Source organism: Nyctereutes procyonoides, unplaced genomic scaffold (genome assembly GCF_905146905.1).
Source record: "Nyctereutes procyonoides isolate TBG_1078 unplaced genomic scaffold, NYPRO_anot_genome, whole genome shotgun sequence".
NCBI lineage: Eukaryota > Metazoa > Chordata > Mammalia > Carnivora > Canidae > Nyctereutes > Nyctereutes procyonoides.
Window position 1 is genome coordinate 20,272,381 of NW_026575037.1, and position 17,080 is coordinate 20,289,460.

At 53.3% G+C, this 17,080-nt stretch overlaps 1 protein-coding gene across 1 annotated transcript in view; it reads left to right on the forward strand.

The window, feature by feature from the left end:
• Positions 1-17,080, forward strand: part of PLXNA2 (plexin A2) — a 207,963-nt gene that overhangs the window by 122,184 nt on the left and 68,699 nt on the right. The window contains exons 5-6 of the mRNA XM_055319349.1: positions 12,139-12,239; positions 15,578-15,701. Coding sequence (XP_055175324.1) covers positions 12,139-12,239; positions 15,578-15,701 — 225 coding nt within the window. The remainder of the gene's footprint in view (positions 1-12,138; positions 12,240-15,577; positions 15,702-17,080) is intronic.

Consider the following 17,080-nt stretch of genomic DNA (forward strand, 5'->3'; position numbering starts at 1 on the left):
GAGGTGCAAACCAAATTTGGTTTTACAACACAAGACTCTGATGGCTTCTCGTCTGCTCAGATCTGTCCAACACCTTAGGTGGAGAGGTGGCCGCCCGTCTCGGGTCCTGTGCCTGTGCGTAGAGCTAAGCTGGCTCTGACCTTTCCTATGTGCGTGGCTGTCTAGTGGGGTGGCCTGAAGAAGGGCTTCTGCGGTTGGGCTTGGCCAAATCTTACGCTTTTCAGTAGGGTTGCTCTCTCTAGGTCAAGGTGACCTGGGAACGTCAACGTGGAGGTCCCTTCATAACCCCAGAAGCAGATTCCGGGGAAGATACCAAGAATGGGAAATTAGTACACAAGGAGCCCCTGAGAACCTGCAAGCTTGTGTTTATAAGCAGGAGTGCCAGCATCAGAGCCAGAGGTGCAGCTGGCCATCAGGAGACAGAAACTGGAGCTTGGCTGGGAGGCAGTGCCAGGACCTCTGCCGAAAGGAGCTCATTCTTATGATCCCCTTGAGGAGCAGTGACGTCCTAAAGGGCCCACTGTCCCTCTTACAGAAGGATTCCCTGAGTCTCCATCCCAAACCACACTAAAGGTAGGCCCCGCCTTCTTACCCAGACAAGAGCAAAAGTGTTCTTACTCCAGATCCTGACCAGCCTCTTCTTGGGCCCTGATGATTCCCACCCCAAGTCTCACCTTCCCAACGTTATGTGCCGTGGATGCTTCAAAGGGAATTTGGGATTAACTGGTGCTCCAGACCCTCTCTCATCTTGCTCTGCTGGTCACTGGAAGGCAGGCGGAGCAGAAGTTGAGGGGATGGGGCCCAGGGACCATAGTCTAGAAGCTAGATGCCCAGCTCTTAGAGAAAATCAGTCTCCACGTGGTAAGGTTATACTCGGGCTCCGTGCATCCTGGGGCCTCAGTGGAACCACCTGAACAAGCACGAGTGTGGAATGAACAGGAATGGGTGGATGAAGAGTCATCCCTGCCATGTTTCTCCATCCCCCTGCCCTCATCACTCCCCCCTGCCCCGGGGGTAGAGGAGCTGAGGTTGACCCTATCAGGAAGGCTGTGGGACCTGGCTGATTCTAGGCATCTGGATCCCAGGTGGGAGATCCGTGCTCGTTACGTCTTAGGCCCGGTTTCTCAAACCCTCTCCTCCCCGATTTCCTATCCCACCTGCTTCTCCTAACTGAATAAACCCACAGTTGTCATGGAGACAACATAGTATCGGCATCTCCGCTTCTTTGTAGATCCTTCCAAAAAAACAAAACTAGAAAGGGCCCTATTTCTCCCTCCCCTGTATTGCTGGCTCCGAGCCTGTCTAAGAAAATACGGGGTAGCGTTTGGAATGTCTACTCTGCCCGTTCGGTTTCCTACCCTCGTTATGCTTTTCCTTTGCCCACGTTTTACATGAATCCTTAGAAGACTCGGCTTGATTTGACTTCTTTCCGCAGAGGATCTTAGGTTTTAGTGCACGTCGGCCTCAGGTAGGATTAAGTCATTACTAAGGACAATAGTCGGAGTGGCTGTACTGCTCTTTATGCAAAGGGCAGGCGTAATTCTCCCCATATGACACATGGGCAGTCCCAGCCCAAAGAGGCTAGGTGGCCTGCTCAAGGTCACTCAACACAGGAGCGTGGAGCCCGGGTGAGGGCCCTTTGCAGCTTTCCCTTGCAAACACTGCCACCTTCAGTGGGGTCTGCAGATAGAGACCGAGCGTGGTAACTACCACTATTGAGCACCAACTGTGTGCACGGCTCTTGATGTGCAGATGAGACCGAAGCCCTCAAACAGCCTTGTGAAGTCGGTATCATTATCGTCCCCACTTTACAGAGGAGGAAATTGAGGTGTGGGGGGAGCTGACAACTTAACGTCACACGGGGGATAAGCATAGGAACTGGCTCTGAAACTTGAGGACCGTCCCCTTCACTGTCCACCTTCTCCATCAGTACAAAATATGGCCTCTCCCTGAAAAAAGAAAAAAAAAAGGGTCCAGGAGAGGTCATTGCTCCAGTGCTCCTCAAAAGGACAAATTTCACCGGTTGGGGCCAGAAGTTTCTTTTAGCCACCGCCTTATCCCCTTTGACTCCTGTATATCCCTCTGCTGGGTTTTATGAATGAGGGGAAAACTGTCATTGAAAAGTTCAACCAACTTTGGATTCCACTCTCTGAGTGATAGATAGCTTTAATTACTCCGAATTACTCAGCCTCTCCACTCTTCTCCCCCAAGTCATTAAAAATAGATTTTCTCTTTGAACTCCACTCCGCCCTGAGGTCTCCAGATAGTCAGGAGTTCTTAGGAGACAGCCCCAGGGTCAGCTTCTGGTCAGAAGGTTGCATGTTGCTTTAGTTGCAATCATAGCCTCCAGAAACTCCAGCTGGTTTTCTGGGGGTTGGTGCCTCCCTTTTTCTTAAGGATATCGATCATGTGACTTTTCACAGCTGAGAGGACAGGCAGGAGGCTGGGCTGGTGTTTACTTGGTGAGGATTTCAGGAGGTCTCACACTTGGCTATTGATTTTTGAAGAAGGCATCTAACACTGGGAACAAACCATCGTGAGTTCTTCCCATTAATTACTGGGAGGTGGATTCGTAGGAACGGCCAAAGCTGAAAATGGGAGCTCAGAGGTGCTCTGCTCGCTGATGAGCAGGTGCTGTGGTGTCCAGTAGAGGTAGGAAGCCGGGGCCCTGATGAGGGGAACCGGCTTGCCCTGAACCACACAGCTCACTCCTGGCCAGACCAGACCAGGGCAGAGAGCACCTTCCACCTCTGGGCTCGAGGCCTCTGTGACATTCCCAGGAGGCTCGGGATGGAAAAAGTGCAATCTGCTCAGAGCCTTGCCTGTCCTGTTATTGTCCTGGCCCTGGCCAACTTCAAAAAAGAACCCTTCCGCCGTCACCGGCCTCTCTTCCCCTTGGCCCTCTGACATCACCACATTTCTGGCATCTCGCTCCACATTCACCATCGGGATCGTTGCTAGCAAACTGGAGGGTACAAGGAGCTAAGAGGTGCACAGTTGGTCAGGTGGGGGAACGTACAGACCCTCCCAGACTTAGGATGGGGTTACATCCCCCCAAACCCATGGTAAGTTGACCTGCATTCCGTACGCCTAGCCTACCGAACACCGTAGTTCAGCAAGCCACCCTAACGCGTGCTCAGAACACTCGCACTGGTCGACAGTTGGGCCAAATCACCCAACACAAGCCTAGTTTATAATCGAGTGTTGCATCTCTCACGTAGCGGATTGAATACTGTACTGAAAGTGAAAAACCAGCCTGGTTATATGGGCATGGAATGGTTTCCAGTTGTTTACCCCTTGGGATCCCGTGGCTGACGGGGCGCGGTGCTCACGGCCACTGCCCAGCAGCGGGAGACAGCGCCGTACCACACATTGCTGCTAGCCAGGGAAAAGACCCAAATTCAGAATTCAAAATACGGTTTCTGCTGAATGCATAAGGCTTTCACACCATCTTAAAGTCAAAAGATCTTACGTCGAGCCATCGTAAGTCTGTGATCGTGGTGTCCAAGGACATGCCGAGGCACTGCAGCTGGCACCTGATTTCTAGGAGAAGGAAAGGTGGCCCCGACAGCCAGCCCTTGGGGCAGCCTCAGGAGAGGGGGTCTTCACTCTCCAGGGTGACCTGTCTCCACTGACCCTCTGCCGACCAGCCTGGGAGTCAGACAAACCTGGATTCCAGTTCTGAGTCTGCCACCTGCAAGGCATGTGACCTTGGGTGGGTTATTTAACCTGAGACTCTTTCCTAATGAGTAAAGTGAGGCTACGATTACCTTGCCTGCAAAGTTGGCATAGGATTAAATGAGATAATACACACCAAGTACCTGGCATGCAGTAGGTTCTGGCTAAATGAAAGCTAGTACTATTATTATTATTCCTGCTGCTTCGCTCCGTTCCACAAGCTCCGCCAACTGCCAGCTCAGAGTCAGGCGGTGCCAGCCAGGAGCCTGCCAGCCCTCAGCAGGAGGCTTCAGGCCCTATCACCTCCTCACGCCTCATCCTTAGGGAGCAGACCCCAGGAGGGGCTGTCGTTGCTGCCCCAGACCTCTGCCCCCACCCATCCCCAGCGGGGAGGTTTAGGTGAGGATGCGGCTTCAGGCATCCAGTAGACAATTAGCTCTTTGCCTGAAAGGACAGCAGAGAGGAACTGCCTTTTCCCACGGAAATTTGCTGAACCGTAGAAGATATAGGACGAGGCATGTCAGGGGCTGGTGCAGCCCGCCCTGTCCCTGGAGGGTCCGCTGTGGCTTGGGCTGGGCCCTGGCTTAGGCCTCTCCGACCAGCTGCCCACACCTGTCTCCCTGTGAGGGCTCTGAACCCTGCCCCATCGGGTGTGAAGGGAAGGACAGGGCCCCAAGCACTCAGGCCTCTCAAGGGTGTTGTACCCATTGCCGCAGGCCGATAGGATTTGGGGAAAGCCCGTGAAGAGAGAGACTGCGCCCACCCACGAATCCCCTCAGTGAACAATTAGTGGGTGCCAGCAAGCTACGTAGAAGTGTGGGGACGGAGAAGCAAATTACCCATCCTCGGTTCCTTCCTGCCTCCTGAGCCTGGCACTGTCTGGGCTCACCTCAAACCTTGTCTATTCACCTGAACCTCCGCATCCTCAGGAAGGTCCCAGCATGGGCAATGGAGGGCTCTCCTCCCACTGGCCACCTTGCCACACTACGAGATGGAGCCAGGGCTAAGCCAGCCCTGGGGGGGCCTCTGTTTCCTAGTGGATCACATGGAAATCCTAACACACAATAACGCCCGACCTGTCTTCCTCCCTGGGGGGTTGCATGGATCAAAGGAGATAACAGTGTGGGAAAGCACCTGGAAAAGCTAAAACCCTCCCCTGGAACTGCGGTGACGGTGCCATGGACCTCAGCCCATGTGCCAGGTCTGGCCGGGGCCCTCTTCCGTCTGCCCTCAGCCGTGGACACACCAGAGCGTTGGCGGCTTTGCTGGAAAAGTGGTCTGACCTGGGGAGAAAAGGAGAAAGGGGGTCTGAGACCTTCGTGCCTGGAAGGGGAGAGAGGGCCAGCTGGTGGGACCCCCGAAAGAAGGTAGCAAGGAAAGGAGCAAGCTCGGGGAGACAGTTGGGCGTCAGCTGCTGTGCGCCTCGCCCCAGGCCCTGGGGACCAGGAGGCTGTCGGTCAGGCCAACTGCATGCTCCGGCCAGGCTGTACATGCCACCTCCCATCCTTGCCACCTGGCTCCTGGCCACTGAGAAGGCCTCTGTCTCCTTCCTTGTGTCAGGAGGCAGGGGACACGTGTGGGGACAGGTGTACCATCTGGCAGGAGGAGGGGGGCGCGGATTCCAGGGAAGCAGGGGATTAAATGCTCACTCTCTGAGGGGCCCCAGCAGCCTGGAGAACAGCTTTTCCTTCTTTCCTCCCACTCTCTGTGTGTCTCTCTCTTGCTCGGCTGCAGAGGAATCCTATGAGGTCAGGCCTCCTGAACCCTGAGCGCTAGGCCCCCCGAGGCTCTCTGTCCTTTGAGCCATGACTGTCTCTTGCTTATACCTCTATTGTGCCGTCTGGCCCATTGTGTGGAGATGATCTGTTTCCTTGGTTTTATCCTCCAAGAAACCAAGAACTCTAGGAAGGCAGAGCATTTGGCCCCAGTGCCCAACGGAGAGCTTGGCACAGTATCAATGCGCAGTAAACGTTGAAGGATGCGGGGACCCCGGACACAATCCGTGTGTGTTGTGCTGCTTCAACTTGTGTGTTGGTCCCGGAGACGCATTGGGGTTCCCAGGACCATGTAGTTCCTTTCAGGTGTCCACACAGGGAGGCAGAGACATGGCAATGGGTTCTCTGTCCCCAAGCTCACTTGGCAAAGGGCTCTGGCCCCTATGTCTGTGGTTGGACAACTCTGAACAGCGGCGGCGATGTGTTTGTACCTGAGGAACTCACTGTCCAGGGCCTCAGAGGCCTTCCTGGCCTCGCCCTGGGTGCCCCAGCCATCTGCCACGTTCTTCAAGATCTTGAGGAACGAGGCTGGTTCCAGCCATTCCCTCAGTGACTTGTCCCCGCCGCTGACTATAATCTGGTACCATGTGCGTGGGCGTGCAGGGCCTCACACTGTGAGGAGAAGACGGGGCGTGGGGCGAAGCACCCTAAACTCTGCACACCCCACTGGGCCCTTCCCAAAGAGAGCTCCAGCCCTGCTGAATCAGGCCACGGAAGGCACTAGAGATGCAGGACCCGGAGGCCAGAGGAGCCGAGAACACAGTATGAGTCACCTTTAATTAAGAGTATTTCTTAAGTAAATGACTTAATAGGACAGTTATATTCATTAGAGGTATAATTACAGGACCTAGGATCAAGCAGAAAAGAATGCGGAGCGTGAGGGTGGAATCTGTCCGGAGCGGCTCCCTGGTCCCGGGGGTCAGGAGCTGGGCGTCCTCCACTGTACGCTTCTCATGGCTCCACTCCTGTCCCAGCCCAGCCACCCTTGGGTCCCAGCACCCAGCCCAGGGGGTGGGGGAGCCTCAGGCATAATTAAAATGCAATCCTAATAAACAAACACTCATTAAGGCGTCACAGAGTGTGCCATTAAACTCTGAGTCAGCCCTGACAGGGCCGCCTGACTCCGTGGACGCTCGGCTAGAGGAAGCTGCTCTGCTTCTTGAGCTTCTCGAGACAACTGTGTCCCAGCCTGTCCTGCCCCACCCGCCGGGTCCTGGAGCACACGCCCGCCTGTCACCCGGGCTTGGGATCCAAACTGGCTTCCTTTAGGGCCTCCAGAGACTCAGAGTTTTCAGGGCCAGTTTCTCGCCGGGCACAGAGCAGTCCCCGGAGGTCCCCACTCTTCCCCCCCATCAGTCTCATTCCTTCCATAGACCTAGGCAGTTTTATTCCAGTTCTTCAAGGTTGGGGACCTAACATTTAAAACATGGCTCCCAAGGAGTGGGGTTACCTGTACCAGTGGCTCTCCATCGTTAGGTCCTAAGCGTCAGCTGGAGAGCGCATTAGAACTGCCCCATTCTGGAGTTTCTGACTCTGTGGGCTCTGGACTTTCTTGTCTCATAATCTCACAGGCAATGCCAACAGTGCCGGGTCCAGGGCCTTCCAGGGCCTTCCAGGACCATGCATGGAGAGCCATCCCTCCTCGAGAGCTCCAGGGCCACCTCTTTCTGCAGGATGTTCTTCTGGCCAAGCAGTGGCAGTCAGGAGAGCTCAGACCCCAGTTCTGTGGCCTGTCGGTCCTTCCCAGCCCCAGCACAGCCAAACCTGCCTCTCTAGATTTATACCCTTGCTGTCACGCAAGGTTTGCTTAAGAAACTCTTGCCTTGGGGGATCCCTGGGTGGCTCAGTGGTTTAGCGCCTGCCTTGGCCTAGGGCACGATCCTGGAGACCCGGGATCGAGTCCCACGTCGGGCTCCCTGCATGGAGCCTGCTTCTCCCTCTGCCTGTGTCTCTGCCTCTCTCTCTCTCTCTCTCTCTCTCTCTGTCTATCATAAATAAATAAATAAATGAATAAATAAATAAATAAATAAATAAATAAATAAATAAATAAATAAAAAGAAACTCTTGCCTTCCCATTTGCGCGGTGGCTCTTTGCCCCTGCAATGCTGTCCATCTGTGTCGATATCGTTCACCCTTCAAGACCCAGGCACATGCCTTGTTTCTCACAAAAACCTGCTTGGGACTCCCATCTAGAGCAGCACCGGCCCAGAGAAATAAAGCACACGCCGTACATGCAGGCCCCGTGTATAACTTTAACTTTTCTGGCACCTGGATTTTTTTACAGTTAAGAGCAAAGAAGTGAAATGCATCATAGATATTATTTAACCCAGCACCTGAGGATTTTCCTTTTTAACACGTGTCGATAAAAAATTTTTAATGTGATATATTTTTTTTCCCCATACGAAATCTTCAAAACTCAGGGCGCTTGTGTCCTTAGAGCCCATCTCAACTTGAACCAGCCACGTTTCAGATGCTTGTAAGCACGTGAGCTAGTGGCTCTCACGTGGGACGCTGCAGGCTTAGCAAAAGTATTTCCTCTTTGCTCTGAATTCCCTCAGCTGTCTTGCTGTGCCTCTCGCAGAGTGTTCATCACTCTCTTGTCTTTTTATTGCCAGTCTGTTTGCAACGTGAAGTTGATGGCTGTATTTTTATGCTGCAGTTGTCTTCAACCTCACTCCCCTGAAGTGCCCAACACTGGCCTGTATGTGGGGTGTGATCGATGAATATTGGTTGATGAATGAACATAGAAACACATGAATTATAGGAAAGACAGAGAACCCACGGAACCATCTGGCTTTGAGGGTCTCCTCCCAGTCCCCGTGACATTTCTTGCCTCTGGTTTGTGCGTGGCTAGTAGATCTTGGAGGAGAGAATCATTCAAGTTTTAGAACCGCGCCCCCCCCCCACCCCAGAAGTTTCCTGTTTCATTTTGCTCTTCAACTCCTTGCATTTAAAGAGAGAGAGAGAGAGAGAGAGAGAGAGAGAGAGAGAAATTCCCACCAGGAGGGCCCAGGAAACAGGAAAAATAGTTGTGCTATTGGTTTCATGTTTGGAGAAGAACAGGGTTCTCACTATCTCCGTGGCACTTGGCGTGAAAGTGGGCTTTGTTGCTGGAGACACTGCCCCCATTCAGGGCCGCCTTTCCCAGCTGCTGAGAGCCGGGCTGTGTTTTGACAGACGGGCCGAATGCAATGCAGACAGTTGTTTTAATTTCCAGCCAGATGCAGACATCACTCACACGGAGCCCGAAACCCAAGAAAGGAAGGCTGGGCCCTGGGCTGTGGAGCTCAGGCCTCAGAGGGCGGGTTGGAGGGGGGCGGGCGGAAGCCCCCCACCCCGGGGCAGTGGGGTCACAGAGATCCTGGCGGGCTGCGAGTTCCAGGCCCAGGAGAGGCCCGCTTTCAGAAAGTGCTCCTTGTAGGAATCAAAGGCCATGAGTCAGAGGTCAAGGGTTGCTTCTTAAGGCAATGTGATGAGGCCAGTAGCTGGTGGCAATGGCTGGATGGTCTCTTTCATTTATTTATTTATTTTAAAGAGTGATTGATTGATTGATTGATTGATTGAGAGAGAGAGAGAGAGAGCACATGCAGGAGTCGGAGTGGGTGGAGCAGAGGGACAGGGAGAGGGAGCATCTTAAGAAGGCTTCACACCCAGCATGGAGCCCTATGTGGGGCTCGATCTCAGGACCCTGAAATCATGACCTGGGCCAAAATCAAGAGTCAGACGCTTAACCAATGGAGCCACTCCGGTGCCCCTATATGGTCTCTTTCAACTGTACCAAGTCATTCAGGACAAAAATTGTGAACGGTCTCAGGGAGGAGTTAGGTAAACTGGGAAGTAGAATCGCAAAGGCCAGAATGTGAAGGACAAGTGCAGCCTCCCTCTGAGGGCAGAAATCCCTCTCCCAGCCTTCCACATACCTGTCACCTCGACTCTGCTTATGCATCCCTGTGATGGGAGTTCCTTGCAGAAGCGAGTGCTACTGGTCAACCTTGACCTTCCCAGGTTGGGCTTTCCTGAAACTTGGCGCCCATGAGTCCTGCTGTGGCCATACTGCTTCCCTTCAAACGTTGGAAAACCAGGATGCCTGGGTGGCTCAGCGATTGAGTGTCTGCCTTCGGTTCAGGGCGTGATTCTGGGGTCCTGAGATTGAGTCCCACATCAGGCTCCCTGCAGGGAGCCTGCTTCTCCCTCTGCCTGTGTCTCTGCCTCTTTCTGTGTCTCTCATAAATAAATAAAATCTTTAAAAAAAATAATAAACATTGGAAAATCACCTCAAGACTCATCTTCTCAGACCTCAGTAAACATCCTAGATCCATCAGCTGGACCTCAGCTGTTGCATCTGGACCCCGCCCCATCCTGACCACTCTTCCAGAAAGGACCTCTGGTTGAACGACACCACTCCTAGAGCAGAGACCCGAGCTGGGCACTCCCCACTGTGGGCTGGCCTCTCTCCACCCTGATACCCTATTTATGCAGCTCATGAGCAAATTAGCCCCTTGGCTAATATCTCACCCTGTCGGGCCATACTGGACATGGCTTCAACTCACATCCTCAGGTCTAGTACGTGGGAGCTACTTCAGACTAACCTCCACTGATATACCAACTTCTTAAACTGAATTGCAAGATTTTGCTATTATCCTGCTTGCATTTCATGTTTTTGTTATTAGAAGGTTAGGACTGTTTAAAGCTGATCATGGGGCAGCCCGGGTGGCTCAGCGGTTTAGTGCCACCTTCAGCCCAGGGCGTGATCCTGGAGTCCTGGGATCGAGTCCCACCTCGGGCTCCCTGCATGGAACCTGCTTCTCCCTCTGCCTGTGTCTCTGCCTCTCTCTCTCTCTCTCTCTCTCTCTGTCTCTCATGAATAAATAAACAAAATCTTAAAAAAAAAAAAAGCTGATCATTGGCCACTCCCTTACTGGAGAGCCTTGTAATATGAATATTAGGTGTTAGGATATGGTAAGAATGAGGAGCACCCAACAGGAAAAGGAAGCCTCCTGGGGCTGGTGCACAGGACCTTTCATGGTCTGGCCCCCGAGTATGTCCCCTGACATCTCACGATGCCCCGGCCAGGCCACACCCTTGAGTTACGCTGAGCTTGTCCATGATACTCCTGCTCGTGACATCGGTCAGCATGCAGCGCCCTTACAGGTCTCTGCCCGGCCCGCTCCTGCCCTAGCTGACTCACACTTACCCCAGTAGCCCCTTCCCCCTACAAGTTGGGGGGCCCCTCCTGGAAGGGCCCCTCCTGGAAGTCACACCCGTCCCATGCGAGGAGCTCTGGCTTTGCAATCACCAACTCCCCCTGGACTCTGAGCTCTGCAGGGCAGGGCTCTGTGTCCTGACGGCTGGTATTTCTGTGTCACATAGCACCGGAGCCTCCTTATGGTGACATCTGATAAACATTTGCTAGAGAAGCGTGTTAAACTTCTCCCAAGCCTCTCAGGAGGATGCTGTGAAAGTGTCTCCGGCAGATCCTTTGTCCATCTGCCAGAGGCCGAACACCATGTGGCTGGCCCCTGGGGGGTGTTTGCACTTGAGTTCACACAACCAGTGGGTGGGGGACCTCTATACCCTGCCAAAGGAGAACCCATCCCCAGCCCGGCAAATGGTTTTGCAGCCCAGCAGCCTCCTGCCCCGACCAGCGGCAGTGCCTGACATAGCAAATGGAAGACTTCAATCTTCTGATCTTCTTACCTGGCCTGAGTGCCGCACACTGGGCAGGTGGAGGTGTCAGGTCCAGGCAGGCCCATCTCAGGGCCCTGCGGGACCCCACGGGGAATGGACAGGAGCTTGCTGGGGCTGCACGCTTGGGGTAGGGGGCAGGGACTCGATCTGTAAAATCCCACTTTCCCCAGCAGCTCATCTCTGTGGATGTTCCCATTTAGCCAGACTTTTCAAAGGATGGGAGATTTACTAGAAAAATTGAATACAGACATCAGAGAATGGGATAATTGGATCCAGGTGGTATGTTTGGTTGGCTGTAAAGAGACTGCCATACGATGAATATTATTTGATAGGAAAAGTTTCTCCTTCTCTCCCTTTTTAAATGTTTTCTGTGCCTGTGGGGGGCAGGATGTCTCAGCCCAAGCCCAGCTGAAAGCCCTTCAGAGACAAGTCGGTGGCACTCAATAGGCTTTCCACAGAGTTTTAACCATTTTCAGCACTTAGCAGGAGCCTGGCCAGCTCTTGCAAGGGCGTGGTGGGCAGAAAGAGACAGGAAGGGGGCACCTGGGTGGCTCAGCCGTTGAGCATCTGCCTTTGACTCAGGGCGTGATCTCAGGGTCCTGGGATCGAGTCCCGCATCGGGCTCCCCGCAGGGAGCCTGCTTCTCCCTCTGCCTGTGTCTCTGCCTCTCTCTGTGTGTCTCTCATGAATGAATAAATAAAATCTTAAAAAAAAAAAAAAAGAGAGAGAGAAAGATTGGTTTCTGCCCCTGGTGAAGGCAAGAAGCAGCCTTGGGCCTGCCACCCCCAGAAACACATTCCCCTTAGCTGTACCCTCCTTGCACCAGGCAAACAGATGAGAGCATAAGGAGGCCATTGATCCCCTCTGCCCCCCCCCCAGTGTCACCTCTTTAGAGGTGGGGACAGTGCAAGTGTGGGTGGGTGTAGGTGAGTCTGAACCCGCATCACCTAGTCGTCACTCCCTGATCTAACCACACTCTCTTTCATCTTTCTGCTAGATCACCAGGGTCCCCGTGGAATCCTGCGAACAGTACACGACCTGTGGGGAATGTCTGAGCTCGGGGGACCCTCACTGTGGCTGGTGCGCCCTACACAACATGTAAGTTGGGGATCCTTCGGGAAAAGGGCCCGGAATGCAGATGGCCAGGTGCTTTCCTGGGAGTGTTGATGAGGATGTGACTGTGGTTTCCAGGGAGAGGAATTTCCAGTAATTCTAATCCAGGTTGGAGAACAGGAAGAGAGGACACACGGGTTGGAGGGTCCTTCTTTCCCAGAGTAATGCCCTTGCCTCTCATCTCACTTCCAAATTCTGCCCTCCGGGCTGCTCTGAAGCCTGCACCTTGTCGACGCTGGGGAGGGTAGCGGTTCCAGAAGAACTCATGGGGGAAGCTGTAGAAGCTCTAGGGTTTCCCCAGAACCTCCTCAGTGCCTCCTGCCGCCGGTGTGCAGATGGCAGTGTGCTGGGGTCGGGGCCTGGGGGGTCTGGACTCCAGTGAACTGCTGTGTGACCCCGGCTGGTCCACTGAGGACTCTGGGCCTCCATTTCCCCAGCGCTGAATAGGGATGATGCCTACCTGGCAGGTAAACCGTGAGGATTAAATGAAATAATAAATGTTTTCAAAATAAGGAAGCTCAGAATAAGCTGTACCAATCAAAATAATTATTATGAACTCTGAACCTTTGGGAGGACCCTTCTGGCCTCATTAATTCATGATTTCAAGAAGTCTGCATCTCCCTCTAACTAGCCTCACACCCCTATTCAGATACATCCTGGCCCGTTGAATACCAGCTCAATAGAAATGCAAAATCACACTTAAACTTCCTAATTCGAAGGGCCCCAGAGGGAGAGAAGAGGGTGAAAACCCGAAAGGCAAGATCTGGCTGGGAGTCCTGTTCCCCAATGGAGTTGGAAGCTCCGTGGCTCCCTGCCAGCCAGCAAAGCATCTCCATGAAATGTGCCGGGTTTGGGGTGGAGGCGGAGGCGGAGGGCCAGAGTTCAGGGTCCTGCACAATAGCTCTTGGCTTCCAGCCTCTGCAGCAGGTGTTGCGAGGGCTATGGAGGGAGGGGGGGAAGCAAGCGCCTCACAGATGCAAAATCCGGACTGGATTTGAGCCCACAAAGAAATCCTGGGTTCCCTGCTTGGGTTCGGAGGTTAAGAGACTCCTCAAGAAGTTTGGCAAAAAATGTTCTTTGCTAGAACCCAGGCGACGGGGCGCCACTTAGGTCAGGCAAGTGGTACAGATGCCAGCGCCCCAGGAACGGCAAAGGTGGCTGACGCTGTGTTTCCCCTCAGTGCGGCCGACCGACCAGCGGGCCAGCTGAATCTCTCGTCAAGGGGATTTCTTCCTCCAGGGAAGCTGACAGCTGCCCCCGCTCTGTGCAAAGTGTCCTAGGCTACGTGCCCTCTCATTGTGCAGTGGGCATGCCAGCCACACCGCCCACTCCCTGCTCCCTAGCCTGCCCTCCCGGCTTCTGTGCCAGTGGCTCTTCCTGCAGGTGGCACATGCCACTCCGACATGGGGGATTGCCATTAATTCAACAGCAAGGACAACTGTGTCCCCCAGCTCCTGCTTGAGCCTGCTCATCTGTCTCAGGGGTGGCCCCACACTACCCCTGTCATCCTCTTGTCCGGGTGGGCTGTGGCTTCTAGAATGACTGAGCCACATCAGGACAGTCTCCGATCTCCTCCATCCTCGGAGCCCCTTCCCCGTGGCAGAGAATCTCTCCCACCTACGGGGTACACCTCTGCTTCCAGCCACCCTGCCTGTCTGCCAAGAACACGCGTAGGTTTCTGTCTCTACCCAGAGCTTTCTCCTCTTGGGTCTTTCTCGTGGTCACCAGCCGTCCCACGGTGCCCTCCCACCTGCCACCAGTGGCCTGCCTCAGGATCGGGAGGGAGTGGGGGGCCCACCTCCAGCTCCCTGGACTCTAATGGAGCCAGAGGCTGAGGGAGATTGTAGGAGAGGCTCTGGGTCCGGGGGGATTTGAAACCTTCCTGTCTCTTCTGCATGCCTTGCTCTTGCAAGTGTGTTATTGTCTCCAAGGCTATTTATCTCTGTTAGGGCTGTTGCCATAAATAGTATGATAAAAAAGAGCCATTTCAGTGAGTCAATGAGATAAAGGCTCCAGTCAAGAGCTCACTTTAGAGCTATCTTAAGGATTCACTTAAACCTCAATAATTCTTTTCTTTGACAGCATTCATATTTAGATCCATTATGTGCCTGGAAAGGAAGAGGGGAGGGCCCTGGTGGGTGGGGGGGGGCATGAGGGTGGGGGGAGTTGGGGTGGGAATCACTGCCTGCTTGTGGCATCTTGTGGTTTGTCGGGGGCTATTCGGTCTGGAGAAGCCCCAGCCCTGGAGTGTGCTCCCCTGTGACGTAGGTGGCAACCAGACGCTACACCATGCCCACCTGCCACCCTGGGCTGAGATGAAGCTGTCGGGAGACGAGGCCACACAGCTTGCAGACGCAGGCAGCCCCGGCTGCGACTCCTGGTCTGCCTCTCTGTCTCCAGGCATTATTTCACACTGCAAATATTTATTTAAAATATACCATGTGACAGGTAGATATCTCAATGAATAAAACATGGTCCCTGCCTTCAGAGAGCCATTAGTCCAGCCACAAGATCGCATGCACACTGACCCACACATTTTGGGGGTGCAGAATAATAACATGAATGGTCTTCATCATTAATATTTTTATTCTAAGGGCTAAAAAGCCATTTTATTTTTTAAAAAAAATCTATGTTAGAGAGAGAGCATGCAAGAGAGAGCAAGCAAGCAACGGGGAGGGATGGAGGGGGAGTCTCAGCGGGGAGCCCCACCCAGGCCTCCATCCCATGACCCTGAGATCAAGACCTGAGTCGAAATCAAGAGTCGGACCTTCAACTGACTGAGCCACCCAGGAGCCCCTAAAAAGCCATTTAGGTACTTAATTTTAATCCTTACACCAGCCCTAGGAGGTAGGGTATTATCACTATCTTCACCATTTTAGGCTTGAGGAAACTGAGGCATGGACAGATTAAGTCACTTGCCCAGGGGGACACAGTATGCAGTCGATCGCCGGGGGTGTGGGGAGTACCCAGGCCCCCTGGCTCCAAGGCTCATATTCTTCAAGTCTTATGTGCTGCTCCTCACATTCTCCAAACTTCCCACCCTTGCTCCACGAATGTCCTATAAAGATGCTGCCTATCAGGAGCTATTCTCTTGGTCTAAACCGTATGTCTCATACTGAGGGTTAATCCCACCTCCTCTTAGTCTCTCTCTAACTGTGATCAGGACCGTCTGGGAGTCACCCAAGCCCTCTGGGGTAAGTGAAACGTGTCATGAGAAGACAGGCCACGAGCCTCAGAGCAGCAAACCCGTCTTAAACCCCCCCAGGGGACAGTGAAGATGGGTCTCAGAGGCCTGACCCCTTGTGAATCTGTGTCTACGGCAGGTGCTCCCGCAGGGACAAATGCCAGCGGGCCTGGGAACCTAATCGATTTGCCGCCAGCATCAGCCAGTGCATGAGCCTCGAGGTGCATCCCAGCAGCATCTCCGTGTCTGAGCACAGCCGGCGGGTAAGAAACTCCTCCAGGGGGCTGGGGCTGGGGCTGGGGCTGGGAGCGCGCGTTCCTTGAACACGTGTATCTGTCGCTGGCTCACACTTGAAATGCTCCAAGGAAACGGTGTTTGTAGACAATGAAAGCCTACGGTAGCTCCTATGGTAAAGGGCACAGTCATTCTCCGCACTCCTTGCAAACTCATTACCCATTGATCTGTTTTGTAAATCTAGATTCTGCATTTAGTAACAAACCTCTACAACGTAGTGCAGTCCGACTCTAAATAACACATGCTCGGCTGTGTGCTGTATTTACATGCCTCCACTCCATGCAGTTTTTCGCAGAGACCTAGAGTTGCCTGTGTGTGTGTTGTGTGTGTGTGTGTGTGTGTGTGTGTGTAAGAGAGAGAGACAGAGACAGAGAGAGACACATAGACAGAGGAGAGACAGACACCAAGAGACTGAGACATAAGTCACAGTCAGTGTGTACTTAAAGAGAATATTAAAGAGAACAAAATAGCCCTTAACCACCTGTCGAGGTACAACCTCAAATATTTCATGTCCTTAGGCCCTGCGTGATTATTTCATTCTGAAGGTTTTATGAGCATTTACGGATGTTAATTAGTTAATGAACCTTCCAAGATTTTGGTTCATTCATCCCCACCAGGAGGCTCTGATTCCCATGGAGCTGAGGGAACAAACAGGGGAGTTTGTACCTAAGTCTCTTGGCCCCATGGAAACGAAACTGGGGCAGAGATTCAGCAGCAAACAAATGTTTGGAGAGGCGAGGTGACGCTCATTGTGGGTGAGAAGCCACTGCAAATAAATACAGCCAGGTGTTGGTAGGAAGACAAAGGGAGACCTACCTACAGTGCGGTTCCCACTTGGGCTCCGGGGTGGGGGGGGGGGTTACGGGGAGGGAGGGTATTGTCACCACCATGAACCCTTATGGTCACTCCCGGTTGCTCCAGGAAGCCAGTCGCATTTTTTGCCTATTGTGTCAGATTTCACTTAGATGTTCTATTGTGGTGATTGAGAACAAACTCATTTCCGGGGCGGCTGTGGTATTTTTACCATTCAAAGGAGGGTATGCAAACCTGAAAAGGCTGGAAGGCGCTGGCCTAGATCAGTGGAACCCATTGGCACCAGCAGACATCATCCGAGCCGCTGGCGTCCACGTTCCTTGCTTTCTCTGATCCCCACAGTTCCTTGTGAAGCCACTGTCCTACTGGAGGGGAGCTGTCAGCCAGCAGAGCACCTGCTGGGCGTTGGGGGGACAGAGAGGCAGAACCTCTAGGACACTCACCATCCTGATAAGCAGCCCTGGAATCCTAGCCAGAGGGAGGAGCTAGCTGTCTTCCACCAACTTAGTAAGCCTCCAGATTGGAAAACCAGTGT